Source organism: Orycteropus afer, unplaced genomic scaffold, assembly GCF_000298275.1.
Source record: "Orycteropus afer afer isolate SDZICR_OR568_19922 unplaced genomic scaffold, OryAfe1.0 scaffold00098, whole genome shotgun sequence".
Taxonomy (NCBI): Eukaryota; Metazoa; Chordata; class Mammalia; order Tubulidentata; family Orycteropodidae; genus Orycteropus; species Orycteropus afer.
In genome coordinates, this window is record NW_006921685.1 from 7,028,360 (window position 1) to 7,047,926 (window position 19,567).

A 19,567-nucleotide genomic window follows, 5' to 3' on the forward strand; every position below is an offset into this window, starting at 1 on the left:
ATGTCATGCTTGGTAGGGTGGAGGGTCGACGAAAGAGGGGGAGGCCTTCAAGGAGATGGATTGATACGGTGGCTGCGATGATGGGCTCAAGTATAGCGGGGATTGTGGGGCTGGGGCGGCATTGGGCAGTGTTTTGTTCTGCTGTGCATGGGGTCGCTATGAGTCGGAAACGACTCGACGGCACTTAACAATGACAACAACTTCAGCTCTTTACTCAATACAACCTTCTCAGTGGCCATCCTATCTAAAATCGAGACTTTCCCCAACAATTCTTATCCTATCCTGCATCATTTTCACCTTAGCACCTGCCACCGTTTAGCATGTGTCTTGTTATGTATCTTATCTGTCTCTTCCCAACAGAATTAAAGCTCCATGAGGGCAGGAGTTTTGGGTAGGTTTTATCCACCACTGTATTCCTAGTGCCTAGAATTACCTAGCATAGTGTTGATACTCCAGAAATACGTTTTTACTGAATGAATGGATAGAGAAATAGGACCGAAGTTCTTACTTTGTGGGTTCATTTAAATTCCGTTGAGAAGTTTGGAGGTGATTGTGCCTCCAGAAATGACTCAGATTTTCCATAATCTTTATAGGCTGCTACACATTCTGCTTTAGAATATTTTCATAGTAATTACTAACTGCTATTAAAGATGTCCCTTTGCCATATATAATAGTTTCTTTTTTTTCCTATTGAAAGTTCTCAAACCTACTGTAATAATAAAAGGGATTCATGATTCATTTTACATGTGAAGGTGTGCCATGAATCTTTGTTTTGGCTAACTTATGAATTTTGACAATTCTTTACTTTCTATGAAAACTCCTATCAATAGGCTATGTTGCTCCATGCCAAGCTGACCCTTCAGGATCTCCCAGTTTAAGGTAGTTTCCAGTGTGATTCATACCAATCAGAACAGAATAATATAACTCCTTCTTTTAAAATTTTGTGCTTTTCAGTTGGCTAATGATTTAATGATTTAATTTAATTTAATGATTTTAATGATCAAGAATATCCTACATTGGGCCTAAGCATTACTACTGTTTCAGTCCTATTTTAAGAAATTCAGATTAGCTCTCTTTTTTAACAAATACAGAGGGTGGTTTCAGTAATAAAAGAATTGTCCCCATTTAAATTCTGGAAAGCACAATCGTCAGGTAAAGCTATGAAAAGGGACAATGTTTATTTCTATGAAGTTTAACGTAACAGCTAACTTTACCACTCTCCTGTTCATATCCTTGTTCTAAAGGTTAGAACACTGAATTTTCAGTGGATTTTCTGGTAAAGAGTACAAATTGAAGACTGTGCGAAAGCTAGACTTAATCAAATCAGAGAAATGTGTATGATCAGTGGAATGGCAGAGAATATCACTCTTTTTTAACAGTATTCCTGAATATTTGATTACTAGAACAGTGAGTAGGAGCTTTGGTGGCATAGGGCCTAAAGCATTTGAGTGCTAACCAGAAGGTGGCAGTTCAAACCCACCAACCACTCCACAGAAGGAAGACAGTACAGTCTACTTTCATTAAGATTTATTGCCTCGGAAACCCAAAGGGGGTTGCTGTGAGTCAGAATTGACTCGATGGCAGTGAGTTTGGTTTAGAACAGTGGCTATGGAAATGACCCCTGAAATTATAGCTATCAAGAGAGACCAATCCCTGGAGAAGGACATCAAGCTTTGTAAAGTAGATTGTCAGCAAGAAAGAAGACCCTCCAAGAGAGGGATTGGCGCATAGCTGCAACAGCGTGCAATGATTGTAAAGATGGCACAAATCTAGGCAGCATTTTGTTCTGTTGTACATCAGGTTGCTATGAGTTGAAACCGACTCAGTGGCACCACACAACCACAACAGCAGCAGCAGCAACAATAACAGAGCATGACGTTCAGTAATGTAGTAATCACAATAGAATCATTTGGTAGTGATGAGAAGCCTTTTTTCCTCATTAAGAATTTCTAGATACTTCGACATTACCTAATAAGCTCCTGAAGCAAGCTGGTAAAAGAATAAATTACGGATTCATGGTCCAGCTTTGGGGATGGCCCAAAAGCCAGGAGGTAGGAACCCCCTTCCCCAAGCTGTTAATTACTTTGAGTCAAGAATGTCTCTGCAAAAATAGTTTTTGTGTTCAGTTTTCCTTCAACTAATTTTCAGGTGGGCAATGCTGGACTTCACCACTATTTTATGAATACATGTTAAAGGTGACTCCCCCAGTGTAATTTAAATTGTTCTCCCATACCTGGGGAAAAAAGAAAGGTGTCACAGTTTCAAAAAACACAACACGCTAACTACAAAAAAGAGCACTGATTGTTCACTTCTAGTTAGACAGCACATCCACTCATCCTGTGGGTTTGGAGAGAGACCACTCTCTTCCCAATCTACACAAACTTTTTTATCTTTTCTCTTCTGGATTACTTTGGAAAATTTCATTTCATACCAAGTTTATTTTTTCTGTAGGAAAGACTGCAGGAAAAGGAATTTAATCATCTATGTAATTATATGTAGTTACATACCCTGTTTTACAATAACTTTCACTGTTGATCTAGAAATTCAAGAATTCTTCAAAATATCAATAATCCCAGGTACACAGTAGTGTTGGTGTCTTTTATGTGTCGTGGGGTACTTATTAATTAACAAAAATTCTTAAAATCATTTTTAGTACTAGTTTTATATAGTTGGATTATGTTCTAGTACAAAGGTCATGGCTATTTTCCACTGTAAAACTGACATGTTTTTAAGTTAGAAGGCTTGTCTTTTCTTCATTATATTTAATCATATGATTGGAAAGTTGCAAAATCCGGTGATTCCCAGTGGGACTTCTGTTTCTTCAACAAATGAGTGAAATGTTGGGTTGGCAGTCACTTGAAGTGCGTTAAACTGCAAAGTACTCTATCATTCTTCTCCTAAGACTTTGGAATAAATAAACTTCACCTAATAAACTCACCCTCTGAGGTTACAACAGTTTTATAATCACATGCATTTAAAAGCCAGCCTCTGAAATTAATTTTCTGTAGCATGGCAAGTACCAAGACAAAAGGAAAAAAAGGAAACTTATTGCAAATATATGGTTATTCATAGTTATTATGAAGGGTTGATAGTAGACTTTTAGTACACTCTAGGTTAAAAATGTCTCTTTTTAAAAAAGTGTAATTATATGGTTCTAAAGCACCTTTACAAATTCATTGGCACTTGGATAGGCTGAACTTTGATACCTTTGCCTTGGCCTTTTCTTTAATGGATTCTGATTTAAGTGTGTTCAGTTTTTTTCCTCCCAAGTTTGTCCTTGATATGTGAAGAAGATAGACAGGATGTGTGGAGTTTTTTGGACTGAAACTACCTGCAAACAATCTATTTCAATGAGAAAACCATTATTTAATACCTAAAAGCATATGTATGAAATATAATCAGTTCCTTTAAAAATTAGAACAATACATTTTAAAAAATTTTAATAGGTATTATTTCAGAGCTTCTGTTAGGTTGTTAGCTGTGCTTTAATATGACATCATCACAACATTCAATGTTTATTGAACTCACAACAAAGTAGATACTAAAGTGAGCTATGAGATAATCCTTATCCCTTATGAATTTAGATTCTAAGGAACTTAGATTCCATTCCCTTATGGTTAATCTTGACCTATAGGGCTGGTATAATTCAGGAGGGTGAGTAATGCTATTTCATAAATCTTAGCTAGTTAGTATTTATGATTTCTAGAACTACTTTTAAAACTTGTTAAAATTTATATTTAAGTTCAGTCAGGTTACTCACAATATAAACTATGGAAAGGAATGAAAAGAAAGATTGGCCGTAAGAAAGAATGCAGTGTTCCCCTCCTCCCCCCATTTATATTGTTGGGAGCTCTGGTGGCATAGTCCCCAAGGCACTTGACTGCTAACCAGAAGGCTGGTGGTTCAAACCCTCCAGCCACTCCTCGGAAGGAAGGTTGGGCAGTCTACTTCTGTAGAGATACTGCCTTAGAAACCCAAGGAGGGGTTACTATGAGTTGGAAACAACTCGATGGCAATGAGTTTGGTTTGGTTTATGTTATTGTTTGGACAGTTGAGGATGACGGTCAAAAATAGTCACTGCTGCATACTGTGTGTGAGGCTTAGTATCTTTTGAAAAATGTATTTGACAATACTAGGTTTATTGCAACTCATACAAGGGCAAATGAGGTCTGTCTAAAACACTCACCCTTACTGAGTTGCTAGCTGGCTCTTGTCATTTGTCTTGGGCTTAAATTCTATGAGGACCTCTGGTAGCTCTGTGGTTAAAGCACTGGGATACTAACCAAGGAGTCGGTAATTTGAACCCACCAGCTGTCCCATGGAAGAAAGGTGAGGCAGTCTGCTTCTGTAAAGATGTACAGCCTTGGAAACCCTATAGAGTAGTTCTACCCTGTCCTATAGAGTCACTATGAGTTGGAATCGACTCAGTGGCAGTGGGTAGATGGGTTAAATTCTCTGACTAAAGATTCTCTTCTTCAGCTAAAAGTTAATAAGAATACCCTTCTGAATAAAAAAAACAAAGATTCACTACATTCTATATAGATGATCTAATTCTGTGTAACTCTGCCTTGATTTCATATACCATGGACTCCTCTAGTAGTTTCTTATCTTGAGCAATATTGTAACATCAGATGGAATGTGATTCCAATACCAATTACCAGCAAATTTGGTTAGAGATTCTGTCATCAACCTAGAAAAGAAGATAAGATATAGTAAAACTAGAGAAAGCTAGAACCTGTGTAAGGTGGAAAACTGTCAGAGAAGGAAAACTCAAATATTTTCTACTTGTCATAGTGCTTAAGGCATTTGACTGCTAACTAGAAGGTTGGTGGTTCAAGCCCATCGGGCACTCTGTGGAAGGAAGACTGGGCAATCTACTTCCATAAAGATTTACCACCTTGGAAACCCAAAGGGGGTCACTGTGAGTTGGAATCAACTCAATGGCAGTGAGTTTGGTTTTGAGAGTGATAGAAAAGGGGTGACTGCATCCTGTCAAAAGAGGAAAGCTTAAGAGATTTGGAAAAGCAAGGCAATCTCCTAGAATTCTGGCTCTCACAGAGTTTACTGTATATCTGAAGTTAACCAATGTAATACATTCCATAAAAGGATTACTCTCAAATTAATCTCAATTACTTTTTAAAGTTTTAATTAAGCCATAATATTCTACAAAAAGTAGGATGTAAAATCATCATTTTTCTTCTAGTTCTTTTATTTTTCGTAGTTCTAATTCCAACCAAGGTGAAGAACTACTAATTTAAGTAAGTACGCATGCACAGACACACGCACACATACACAACAAAGATTAAGGGTTTTTCATTCTGTTTTAAAATGCTTCTCAACCACTTGTAGAAATAAATAAGATACTGTTCTGAAGTTTTAGAACATCTTTGGTATTGTTATTTTATTCTTTTTAACTTGTGAGGAAAACATAAGTAAAAGGCCCACTGCCTGTATTTTGGAACTCAGCAGGGGAAAAAGGGAGGCTTTTAGAATAGAGAGTGAGGTTGGAGATAAAGTTGTCATTGACATGCTGGAGTTTTTTGGCTATGAGAAACTTGCTGAGAGGAGCATAGAGGTTTTGGATATAGCTAAATTATTTCTGAATCCTTTGACTGTTGGGCTCAATTGAAATTCCGAATTTTCCTTGACATTGTGGCTGACGTCTTGCTCTTCTTTCATTCTCGGTTCTACTAATGTGTTTTTGTTTTTCCTCCTCTGGGGTGGTGAATAGTCTATAAATAATATGTTATGTAGAGCTTTCTCTGATCTCTGCCCTTTGTTCTCCTCTTTAGTGAGTTAGGTTAGCTTTTTCTAGGAAAACATTTTTCAATCATTAAACTTTTGGGTGAAGAATGTAAAAAACATTTTTTTTTAACCCACTCCTTATCTTTTTCAATATCTTTTAGAAGGTTGAAGTGAGAGATAAACATTTTTGTTTGGATCACACTGAATAGCAAAATGATGATGCTTTCCTGTGGCAATGTAGAAAGAGTCTTCTGTATGGCTAATGTGTGATACAAAGTCTACATGGGTAACATGTGTGATGCAAAGGTGATAACAAATATGCTTTACTGTCATTACTGTTAAACTTACTTATTGGTTATATTGGAAAGTTATCAAAATACCTAGGAGTCTGGAAAACAGGGGCTATGAAAGAAGGTTGTTAGTTTTAATGATGAGATGTGTAGGAGATCTGTTATTATCAGACTGATCTGTTGTTCTGTGAGCTTGTGTATTTTTCAGCACAGGTAAAGCCAGACTTCAGGGGTAAAGCTTCTATTAGAAACTCAGATAGAGGGGAGCGTGTGTCAGCGGAGAAATACAGATTGAAGTAAGACCTGGCACCACATGCTGGCCCTCTGTAAGCATTAACAAAGTGATATTTTATAGCCATCTGATCACTTCACACATCATGTCTCCCCAGTATTTAAGAAGTTACTGATTTGCCGTTCATATTTCACCTTATATAAACTTGCCTTGTAAAATCATAACACAGCTTGCATAATGGTGCCTATTTTTTTTACACATTGTAGTTTCTACCCACATGGAGAATTTTGGAATGCATATATTTTTCTACCTTATTAAAAATTTTAGTTAAGTAATCATTTTTAAGAATTTCTTGGTTATAAATCCAAAGATTCTTTGGCTTCTTTTGGTTTGCTTTCTTTCTCTCTAACATTAGGGTAGGGAGAGTCCTAGTAACTGTTTGGTGTATTTATGTAGGTAATATAATTAATGATAAAGCTTTTATGACACCACAAAAGGAGATATTTTGGAAGTGCTGATGGGGTGGAGGTGGAAGGGTTGATGTTGTTATTTATAGAGGAAGTTAGAACATTTTTAATTGCTAAGCACTAATCTCATCTTTCTAGGTGGATTAAATTTGAAGAAAAAGTGGAACAGGGTGGAGAGAGATGGAGCAAGCCTCATGTGGCCACACTGTCCCTTCACAGTTTATTTGAGCTGAGGACGTGTATGGAGAAGGGATCCATCATGCTTGACAGGGAGGCTTCTTCTCTCCCACAGTTGGTGGGTAAGTATATTATTTTAACTTCCTATCATTTGGTGGTGTAGTGGATAAGGCACTTGACTGCTAACCGGAAGGTCAGTGGTTCAAACCCACCAGCCACTCCATGGCAGGAAGACCTGGCGAGCTACTTCCGTAAAGATTTATAGCCTCAGAAACCCAAGGTGAGTTGCTGTGAGTTGGAAACGACTCTATGGCAGTGAGCTTGTTTTTTATCTTTTTTTTTTTTTTTTCAGCTTTGCTGTTGTGTTGTTATGTGCCATTGAGTCAGACCCAATTCATAGCGACCCCTCCTTGGGTTTCCAAAGCCGTATGGCTATGGAAGTAGATTGCCCAACCTTCCTTCTGAGCTTTATTTACCCAACCATAAATTTCCATTTTTACATGTGACTTCTAATGTAAGCAGATTATGTTCTATAATGTTTGTTCTCTCTTTTTATATTATTAAATTAATGTGGTTCATTGCAGAACACTTGGAAAATACAGAAAAAAAATTAAGAAGCAAAGAGAACCTTATCCATCATACCCCCATCTAGTCATACCTTCCAGTTTTCTTCTCAATCTTCTCTATGCTTTTCATTTTATCTTATGCATCTAATGATTTTTTTAAAATTATAAATTTTATATTTATAATTTAATATAATAAATTGTATTTATTATTGTGTACATACAGATTTGCATTCACTCCCTTTACTTATTAGCATAAGATTAGTATTTTGAATAGGGTTCTCCCCCATCCTTGGTTATATGGAACTGAAATTTAGACAGATTTCTAAAACTCTTTGACTCTGGGCATTTCACTGAACTTCTCTTGTCCTCAATTTTATCATCTATAAAATAGAGCTTTGATCCTCTGTAAGAAGGGGATTATTCTAGTTCCTGGGTTGTGATTGATTTTGTGGGTAGAAGTCAAGCCCCTTGATTGTATATAGAGAAAGGTTGTATGGGGCAGGAGCCCATAGGACCTTATGGGTTAGTGGCTGAGTCAGGTCACATTGGTGTTGAGTATCATTTCGATCACCACTGGCAAGTCACTGAGTCTCATGGTCTCAGGCAGCTTTCACATCATTTGCAGTTAGTGTTGTGTGAATTTAGTGTTTACTCAGCATGTTGAATGCCTTGGACACATGTCACTAAATTCCAGAGAAGAATAATTGCTTTGATTTTCTAGCAAGAATATGGTTAGGCTGCCTTTTTACCCTTCAAATTTAAGTGGGCTCTAGGTCACATTTCCCTCAAAAAGAGGTCCCATAGCTCTATCCCATGGTCCATCTCACTGGATTTGTAGGAATGACTTAGTTTTCCCAAGGGGTCTGTAATGTATATACTATGGGATTGTGGAGAAGAGAAAATGGAATGTGATTCTGCAAAAAGTGACCAGTATAACATTTTTATGTAATGTCAGATTTCCTGTAAAATTTCTTTGTAAGTGGATTCTTGTTATTCACAGTAGTTGCATTCTATAAAGTCCCATGAATGTTGAATTAGCAACTACAGATCCAACCGTGTACATTGGGCAACTCAATTTTTTTTTTTTTTTGCCACTCTGTGCATGTGCATGCCCATGAGTGACCACAAAAGTATTGATTTCAAGGATACAAATAAATTGTAGCAGGTAGGTGAATTCACAAATATGAAGTATATGAATAGTGAGTCCTAACTGTGTGTCTGTAGGAACAGGGTTTGTTTATGCCATCTCTGTCTTTATAGATAATGAGTAGAGTAGAGAATTCATGTTGTACAAAATTAGTAAAATGAGGCACATATCGGTTTGACATATATTTGTCTGGTTCTTCTTCAGAGAGCTTATTAGTTAGATTTGCAAAAATGTCCCTCACATCCCATGGGTCTGACATGCTGAGTGGAAGCGGAAGAAGGTGCTGGATGGACAGAATTAATTAGGTCATGCATTTATTCAGCAGTGGTACATGAACTTCTACAATGTGTCAGACACTCTTTTAGGCCCTGGAATTAGGTTTGCAAATCTATCATCTGGTAAATAGGATAAAGTACAAACTCACATCCACAAAGACAGAAGATAATAGAGGAAATACTGTTTTATATGGAATCTTTCATATCTGACAAGGCAAGTGAGGCTGAAAATTGAAATTTGATGTGTGAGGAGAGCTCTTGGATTATTGTACCATGGGAAGGTGGGGGCCCATCTATAAAGACCGAGAAACAAATAGAAAGAGTGGTTTTCTGGAAAGTTTAGTCTAGTTTTTTTTTTTTTTTAAAGCTGTAAGATTATTATGCAAAAATAATCTTTGTAAGCAAAAATTAAATCTAATTTTTGAGTGAGAATTGCAAAGTTTTTGTATTCTTAGACTTTAAGAATTAACAAAGATGTCTGAAATCAGACAAGTTCACAAAATAAGTCAGAAATGCATAAAGGCAGGACAAAAGGGGAAGGAAACTTATGATTAGTCAATGTATAGGTGATCTATAGGGAGAATATATGTTGTGGCTTAAGAGTCACCAGAAAACTTCTCGTACTAAAAAAAAAAAATCAGTCCTATCATTGAAAACAAACAAGAAAACAAACCCACTTCAATTGACTCTATTTTGACTCATAGAGATCCCCGTTGGGTTTCAGAGGCTGATGGGTTTGAACCATCTACCTTTTGGTTAGCAACCGAGTGCCTTAACCACAGCCTCACTGAGCTCCTTAATCCTATCAAAGGCCATCATTATTATCTGAAATTTTACCATTTAGAGATTCATTGCACTGAGTCCTGGGTTTGTCCTCTATTAACCTTTTTCTAGGAGGGATCATATATTAATTCCATGACATTTAGAATGGCATCATGGAAAGAATGCTGGCTATAAAGTTGGGAAATTTTCATTAAAGTTTGCCACTTACTAGCATGTCTGACTATGGGCAAGTTAGTTAACTCTTTGGGAGTCTAGGTTTCCTCATCTGTGATGGCAAGACAATGGGGTACCATTCAGTTGTTGTGAGAATTAAACTAGGCCATCAGATTTAAGCGCTACATATCTATATGTCTATCCTGGTATAAGTTAGTTTATCCAGATATTGCTACATGCCACCTCGTGGAGGGATGAGTGCAGATGAAGGGTTCAGGTAGAGAGATGCTCAGGGACTTCATGAGCAGAAGAAAAGATTCTAGAAGGTGAGGCAGACAAAACTAGAAACATCTTAACAGCTTCCTCATGGAGCCTCCGGCTGGTTAAGAAAGGTAATGAAAGTTAAAGTTGAGTTATATACTTGAGCTTTTCTGTATTCTGTAAAACTGTCTGTGGAATCTTCATCAGGAAGGGCTGTCTTAAGGAGCTTCTGGTCCTGAGAAACTGATCCTGTAGGTGAAGGAGAAGACAGATTTTCACATTACATTGGAGCCTCTTAGCTAGTGGGCAGAGAGGTTCCCATGCTTGGTACGTTTAGGAAATGTTAATCAAGCATTTTATATTCTCACTTTAATTTTTCATCACTTTTTATTATCTTTTTCTCCAACCTCCATGCATTCACTTGAAAAATTATCATTAAATTTAAAAATTAGACACCACTAGGTCACTTTGAGATGTCACCACTCATGAATATGTTTGCTCTACAGTTCCTAGGGCGAGCAGGCAGAAAGCCAGTGCTGTCATTCTGGACCTGATGATATAGAAAAAACAGTTCAGAGTCAAATAACACACATCAAAAGTAAAGCCAAGGGGGAAGAGGGACCACATTTGCAGGAGTGGGGAGAAGAGCATGTTTGGCAGAGTGCTGCTGGCTAAAAGAAATATTTAAAAAACCCTCTGAAAACAAAATATTACCTTACTAGTTGCTGTTGATTCTTACTTATGGTGACCCCATGTGTTGCCGAGTTGAAGTGCCCTCCATAAAGTTTTCAAGGTTGTGACCTTTCGGAAGCTGCAATCTGCAGGCCTGTCTTCAGAGGTGCCTCTGGTTGAGTTTGAACCACTAACCTTTCAGTTAGTGGATGAGCACTTAACAGTTTGATCAGCCAGGGACTCTCCAAAAGAATCTAACATTACAGAGGATTAAAAAACACGAAGAACAAAAAGCCCTTATTTTATTTTAAATGACAGAAGATACCACAATAACTTGGAGTTTTGGTCATTATTTGATTAAAACAACAATAACAACAAAAAACACCTTTTCTCTGAGAGGATCAAGTCAAGTTGTTTTGTCCTGAATCATGCTGATAATTCTGAGTTGAGAATTATGTACAACCAAATGTTGATAGATTTCCTTCCCCAACCCCATTTCTTTTCAACAAATGAGAAGAAAAATAATAGCAAAAGTGATTTATATGAAACAAGCAGTAGTGTGATTTTCCTCCTTTGCAGTCCACCAGCTCCTCCTTTGCAGCAGACTGCCTCTGAGGCTTGCTGCCCCTGGAGGCTCAAAGACGCCTCAGTGGGAGCGGAAGAGCAGTGGGCAACCAGTCAAGCTGGTGCGATTTCTCGCGTTTCTGTAAAATGCTCAGCACAATACTTACTGTCCTCATGACCTCTCCCTTTTGAATACTAACTATCTAAAAAATTGTTTCTGAAGTATGACAAAGGATAAAACATCACTTTCACAGATTATTTCAATACTGTTATTGTCACTAGCATCACTATAATTCTATATTTAAAGAGTGCCATTCACATATGAAGCCAAGTATGTAGGAATTTCCTTCAAAAAAAAAAGTTATAAGCCATTTCAAGTATTTTATTATGATTGAAAATGGACTTGGAAAATACAACTATTTTTGGAGTTCTCATTTTTATATTTTATTTAAAGGCATCCCTGAAGCTATGCATGTTGGCAGATGAGTTATTCTAGTTTTTTTCCTGCTTTTTTTAAAAATGGCAATATCTCCATTTTTTTAATCATAAAGCTAATATACGCTCATTTAAAAATAATCAGAAAAATAAAGCACACATACAAAATTAATTGTTAATCCAGTCTTTTAGATATGTCTTCCCCAAATATTTTTTTGTAATCTGTATACAAATATGTAATTTATTTTTCAAAGTAGGATCATTCTACACTGTTTTAATCTGCTTTTTATTAACTTAAACTATAATATGAATATCTTTCCATGGCATAAAATATAATTTGACAATCATTTTAATGGTGGCAAAATATTCAATAATCCTCTGTTACTGGGTATTCAGGTTGCCTTCAAACTATTATGTAAAGAAAAGAAGTCAACTTCCTTATTCTATTTGTGAAATTGATTGTTTTCTTAGATTTCTAGTGGTAGAATGTTGAAAGGATGTGGACATATTGAAGGGTTTTCATATGTATTTGCCAAATGGCCTTCAAGAAAGATTGTACTAGGTAATACTGTCATCATCAGTATATGGAATTATCTATTGCACATACCTATGGTGTTAATGGGGATTGGTGGTGCAAACTGGTAGATGCTCAACTACCACTCCAAAGTGTGGTCATTTGAATCCACCCAGAGGTGCCTTGAAAGACAGGCTTAGCTTGGTGGTGTGCTTTGGAAAGGTCACAGTCTTGAAAGCCCTATGGAGCCGTTCTACTCTGCACACATGGGGTCCCCGTGAACTGGAAGCAGCAATTAACGACAACCTGGGTAAATAATGTTTCATCATTGATTATATTTGTGTAAATTTGTTTAATTTGTCTTTGTTAGTCTTGACGTCGGATATTTCTTTATATGTTTTGACCCTTTATATTATCTTTTAAGAATGCTTATTTATGAACTTTGTCCTTTTTTCTGCTGTGATGGACATCTTTCTCTTGTTTTGTAAAAACTGCATACATACACACACACACATATGTATATCTTAGAGCTTCCTTTTTAAGTAAAGAAAAATATGACTTGGTAGGGAAAAACCTCTAAACTGTGACCCAGAAAACCTAGGTTTATTTTTGAGGGGCGGGTATGTTTATCTCTAATTAGTCTATGTGTCTTTGCAAGTTAATTCTTCAGCCCTCTTTTTCTCATATGTATAACAAAGGGTTGAATTTGAAGCTCTTTAAGGTTCTTTTCAGCTCTACTATCATCCATAGCTGGTAGCATCTGTGGGATTTTGAAACTGAAGGCTTAATTTTAGTGTAGCTGTGAAATGTAACTCCCCCCACTTTTTGTTTGAAAGGTTTTGTAGTTTTTGCTTAAAGAGATCCCTATAACGTAAGCCATTTTAAAAGAAACTTAATGAAGGGCATAAGCCACAGATGTTTTAACCTGTTCTAACTGGTGATTTCCAGGCATTAGTAACAGAGGGCTAGCTGTGCATACACATGGATTGGTTTGAGATTACAAGGGACAACAGGCAAGAATAGAGTGAGGCCCTTCCAAAAAGGGTAGATAAGAAACACTTTAATCCACAACCCTGGAATTAGAGTAGGAGTTTGATAACACTTGCTGCAGATATGTTGGGGCTGTTTGTTTACTTTTATGGCTTTTCTGTTAAATAGACTTTCCACAACGAACAAGACTTAAAGGGAAAGTAGAAAGGGCTGTGTTCAGTAGGCATTTTTACTGTAGAACAGAGGGTTAACAGTAATTACAGGATCAGCTCTGAGAGTTTTACTGAGAGGGGTTTGTGCAGTTAAAAATACACAGAGCTAAAGGCCACTCTCAAACCAAAACTCTCCTCGGGGAGAAACAACGTCTGCCTTGCCTGGTGGACTCCCTACCAAGTAGTCCAGTGCTTTGTGGCATTTATGGCATCTGTGTAAGGCATGTGATGGAAAATCCTGGATTCAGACTCTGCATGGCTCACAAATAGTTGACTTTACATTGTGAGAATTGCCAGTTTTTATCTATAGGCTGTGAGGGCTTTTCCTTCAGTGCTGTGAAGATAAACTTCTGAGAGCTGTAGTCCTGCTCAAGTAGAGCCCTTTGAACATCTGCACCTTCTCTTCAGTGATGCTGTTATCCTTCTGGTGGTCACAGTTTTCTTGTCAGGCTTTTGGGGAAAAAAAAAAAACAGCTTTTGTTGTTTCTTCTACTTTTATATACTAAAAAGTTTGTCCAACAGATATTGTATTAGTCTGTTATTGTAAAAGTCAGGGAATGGTTTATATATGGAAGGAAATTTTCTTTGTTGGTTACCAGGGGTGGGAGGGGAGGGAAGGGAACACTGTTAGATAGGTAGAAATAAGTATTGATTTGGGTGAAGACAAGGGCAACGTACCAAATGTGAGTGATCAACACGGTGGCATTGAGGAAGAGGAAGACATAGAGAGGTACACGGGAGGTGCAGGCAACAAAGATGAACCCTTTTGCACATACAGTACTGCGTTGTCAGTGAAGGCAAACACAGGTATACAGGTGGATAGATGGGTGGACAGGCTGAACTAGTAGGTAGGTATGTCTATGAAGCAGGGAGTGTACCCATGACCACGTATAAGGCTGGCAGACAATGATTCTACAAGAGTATTTGTATGTTCTGTAAGAATTCCCAGGGTTATAGTAAAGCTGACAAGGGACAAGGTTGTAGTCACTTCTTGGTCACAACCAGCTACCCAGAGGGACCGAGTAGTTGAACCTGTGGGCTTGGGACCATAGTTGCAGGGGACATCAAGCTCAATTGGCATAACACACTACATAAAACACTGTTCTACCTCCTACGTTGGTGAGTAGTGACTGGGATCTTAATAGCTTGCAAGCGGCCATCTAGATGCAATGATGAGTCTCTCCTTATCCAGAGCAAAGAAGAATGAAGAAAACCAAAGATTCATGGAAACAGTTAGTCCAAGCAACTGGTACACCATTGATCCACAGCCTATGACTATGAGACCAGAAGAACTAATGGTGCCTGGCTACCACTCTCAACCACTTGGAGGGGGATCTGTGTAGGAGATCCTGGATAGAGAGGGAGAACAATGTGGAACAAAACTCAAAATCATTTGGAAAAAAAACCAAGAGGGTACCAGGTTTGCTGGTCTGATAAAGCCTGGTGGAACCACTGAGACTATGGCCCCTAGCTGCCCTTCAGGTCTGGAATTGAACCCATACCTGTGGCTTCCAGCCAAACAAAATATAGACATATGAGTTGAACATGTACCTGAGATAGATACACTCCTTGGAGAGAACAATCATGGGAGAAAGAAGGGCTGTTTGTGCACAGGGAGACAGTTCAGAGGGCAGGAGTGTATAGAGGAATGGACACAGGGAAGTGGTAACTATCAGGAGGAAGTGGGAGGGGGGCTATTGCATTGTGGTAAATTGTAGTCGATGTCATGAGACATTGTGAATGTGAACTGCTGTATGGAAAGTGAATTTGCTCTGTAAACTTTTACTCAAATCACAATTAAAAAAAAAATGTTGCAGAACTTGAAGAATGTAAAAAAAGAAGTTTGTCCAAGAGAAAAACATTGACTTGTTCTAGATGAATCCAGAAAAGGTGGGCAAGTGATTCATTGATCTGGTTCTGCAGAAGACAAAACTCTACCCCCATACAGTGAGGTCACTTCCTGCCAATGCATATCTTGTACAGATACTATAATGTTTTGGCTTTAACCCCATTCTGGGTGGAGGAAATAATTGCTTGCTGATGTTGGCGTTAGAGTAGGAAGCACCAGGCTACCTTTAAGCCATACTACTGACATTCCACCCTTTACTTGTGAGAAAGTAGATTTTTTCTTTTTCTCTTTAAATTTCTGTAAGAGTAAGAACTTGTCCTTAGCAGTGATGCATGGAGTAATTTCTATGAAACACTCATCTGTTTAAATTAAAACTGTCCTCAGAGTTAATAGAAACTTTATTATTTTTTTTTATGAAGACTAAAATATTAAAATAAAATTTCATAGAAAATTTTGGTCAGCTAATGAAAATGCATTTTGTGAAGGCTTTAGAATAAGTTAAGCCTCCCTTCTCAAAAAAGTCTAAGGTATAATTTTGTGGGTTAATCTTTCTTTTATTGGATTAATTGGTATGCACAAAACCTGATATTGGGAAAGGTATTGTTTTCCTTTATAATATCCTATTATAAAAATTCTAATAGAACACTACAGAGGAATTTGGGCAAACAGGTGAATGAATTGACAATCTCATTACTTGTATTTTTGCATATTCTCTTCCAGTTTTTTTGTATCATTTCTATTTCTGGCATACTTGCTATTATAGAGTACATGAAATTTTTGAATCTTACTTTTTTTACTTAATTGAAAAATGCAAATTACTGACTTGACTGTGTTGTAGAAAAATGTGATTTATGTGAATTCACCATTAACTGGGATTAAAAAAACGAACAAAAGACAATTTTGCCTCTCTAAACATACAATTAATGCTGGAATATTTATAACTCTCTCATTAATGCTGGTGTCTTTGTATTTTTATCCTTCACATAAAGTGGGAAGTAGCAATTTGGAAAATAATGCGTTGACACTAAATTTGAGGACGGCATCCATAAAGTGAGAATAAAAGATTCCCTTTGTGGTCTTGTAACTGAGTTTTTCTTTTTGTTTTGCTTTGCTTTTGTGTCAGAGATGATTGTTGACCACCAGATTGAGACAGGCCTTTTGAAACCTGACCTTAAGGATAAGGTGACGTATACTTTGCTCCGGAAGCACCGTCATCAAACCAAGAAATCCAACCTTCGATCTCTCGCTGACATTGGGAAGACAGTCTCCAGTGCAAGTAGGATGTTTACCAACCCTGATAATGGTAATGTAGGGGCTGGCTGGCTGCTGCTTTCGGTTACACTCATTTTTACTACCTCTCTTGTCATCTTTTCTTTACTCCTCTCCATCTTCCCTCCTTTCTCAGCTTCATATACCATAGCCATTTCCTGATGACACAGTTTATCTAATTGGGCAGGTTTGCAGTCCTGCTGGAAAGCTTGCAGACATTATTATTATAGGCTGCATCTGCATCTATTCTTATTGACTGAGGTGGTTGGTAATAACTGTGGTGAAACAAATGGGTATTTCATATGAATCATCAAACTTGTAGATTAGTAAGCATATTAGGTAATATGCTATAGATGTGATGGTTTATCAGAATCTGGAGGGTACAGTAAGATATGATAAATGTCCTAAAGCCTCATATCATGAAGTATTTGCTTCGTATGTGAAATGATGTCTGGGTGATAGTTGATCATTCCACCAAAGTAAGACTCCTTATTACTACTTAAAAAAAAAAATCTAGTTTTTTTGTTGTATGATAATGACAGTCAGGTGTAAGACTAATTATTCAAGGTGAGATGTTAACTCTCTGGTGGTGTAGTGCCTAAGGCATTTGACTGCTAGCTGGAAGGTTGGCGGTTCAAACCCACCAGCCATTCTTTGGAAGGAAGGTTGGGCAATCTACTTTCATAGTGATACTGTATCAGAAACCCAAGGAGGGATTGCTTTGAATTGGATCCAATTCCACGGCATTGAGTTTGGTTTTATTTTGGTTTATATCCTATTTATATTCTCCTGCATTTACCAGCATTTCCTGTGAAGTGCCTACTTCTGTATTATTGTCTCTCTATTTTAAAATTTATTTCATGTTTGGGTGAAATCTGAGAAGGGAAAAATACAACATCCACGAGGAATGGAAAATGAAAGCCTGGTGGAAAGAGCTGCTAAGCACTGGGCTGCTAGAAACAGATAGCCTCCATCCCACCTCCAGTCATTTTTATCATTAAGAGAAATCATTATTGCCTTCAGCTGCATTGTCAGAATAACATAAGACACATTGTCATGGAAAAGGTGGATTAAGTAAATTGTAATAAACTGAATTCTAGCTCATTCAGCCAGTTCACTTCCAAAAATTAGGTTTTCTGATTTATTAAAATTAATCGTTGCCTGGGAGAGAGCTTACCATTAGCAGACTTTCTCTGGTATATTTTTAAACCATTCCATTGTTGTTTCTTAATGTGTTTTCAATTATTAAATAGAACAAATTTAAAAGTTCAGTTCTATTGGGTGATGTGTATAGTGACTTAATCACCTTAAATCTTTTTTTTCTTTCTCTAAAAGTAAAATAGTATATAAATAAAGTTTTTTAAAAAGCTTTTTATGTAAAAAGTTCACAAAAATAAATGTAATCTAGAACATTTCCATTACAATTTGATGGCATCCGTCTGTTACCTAGAATATTATTGCTGATATGTTTTGGCTTTTGTGTATCTCCTCAGGGTTTTTATATATATATTTTAATTGTATTTTTGAAGAGAAGGGTTAACTTGATGGTTGGAAATGTCATAGAATAAATAGTTTGTTATAAATGATGCTACAGATACTTCATTTTAGAAAACAACTGCTATTTTCGAAGCAGTAGCAATTAATAAAGCTGAGGTCCCCTTTTATATCTTATTTGATAATCTTTTTTCACATCTGAAATTAAATCCAATTGGAGTTTTTTCTTTTTTTTTTTTAGTCATGAAGTTGGTGGTAGTATAAAGAATTAAGAAAATACATTGCTTCAAATATTGCCGCACTGTTGCGAAGAGACATAGATTGAGGGTGGCAGAGTGAGACTGCCTTCTACCAGTGTGGTGTGAGTTTCCTTTCCATGGAAGTGCAGGCAGGGAGAAATTGGGAGCAGATGGGTCTTGGACTCCAATACTTTGTGCTTTAGGAGAAGGCATTTGGATGTGGAGTACAACTAATGGTTGGTATTGCTCAAGTCATTCAATCTTTTACCCTATCAGTAGATCTTTGTACTTCAGAAGAAAGTTGAAATTGCCTTCCTCATTCACCTTTTCACTTGTGAAATGTTATATATACTGGGCAGAAAGCCAATCGGAAGGGTAGGTGGTTCTTTTCCGGCTCTTCAGCTGATCAGTTTGCACCCTGAAGCATGGAATACTATTAGTCCTTTTAAAACATGTTATTATTGGCCTTTGTGTTACCTAACTCCTTTTAAATATCTAGAGGTGAGATTTGCCTTTGAGAGATTCTATAGCGATCAATTTCATGTACCTCGAAGGTACGTGATTGTAAGTGATCAAATGGTAAATTTTTGGTTTTCTAGGGGGGTTTATACATTTACCTATCTTAGAGTTCAAGTGGGAGCTCTGGTGGCGCAATGCCTAAGGCATTTGACTGCTAACCAGAAGCCTGGTGGTTCAAACCCACCAGCCACTCCTCAGAAGGAAGACTGGGCAATCTATTTCCTGTAGAGATACCACCTGGGAAACCCAAGGAGGGGTCATTAGGAGTCAGGATTGACTCGAAGGCAGTGAGTTTTATGCTTTAATTGTTTAGTATCTTTAACAACTATGTAATGTTCTTTGAATAAATTCTGAAATAAAATTATGTAATTATTGCTAGTATTTTAATAAACCAAATTGTCATCTGATAACTGTTATAGCTGAAACTAGATTCAATTATCCACATGTAGAACCTAGATAAACTTATGTCACCTTAATCTTCTATCCTAAACTAGAAATAGACTCAGTGACATTTCCAGCCTTAGTTATAATAGCAACAATGTAATTGATAGCTGAAATTTATGGAGCTGTTACTTCAAGCTGAGAAATTTTTCATTTCTCAGCAGTATGCTGGTATTGGCTCTTACCCATTCGTAATAATCCATTACTATCAATAATTTCTCAAGCTGTTTGTTAAACAGTTATTATTAAAAATTAAAACACATAAATTTACAA

General features: G+C 37.1%; 1 protein-coding gene across 1 annotated transcript in view; it reads left to right on the plus strand.

The window, feature by feature from the left end:
- SLC4A4 (solute carrier family 4 member 4) overlaps window positions 1-19,567 on the plus strand; it is a 508,661-nt gene that overhangs the window by 144,221 nt on the left and 344,873 nt on the right. The window contains exons 4-5 of the mRNA XM_007942789.2: window positions 6,873-7,033; window positions 16,456-16,635. Of these exons, the coding sequence (XP_007940980.1) occupies window positions 6,873-7,033; window positions 16,456-16,635 (341 nt within the window). The remainder of the gene's footprint in view (window positions 1-6,872; window positions 7,034-16,455; window positions 16,636-19,567) is intronic.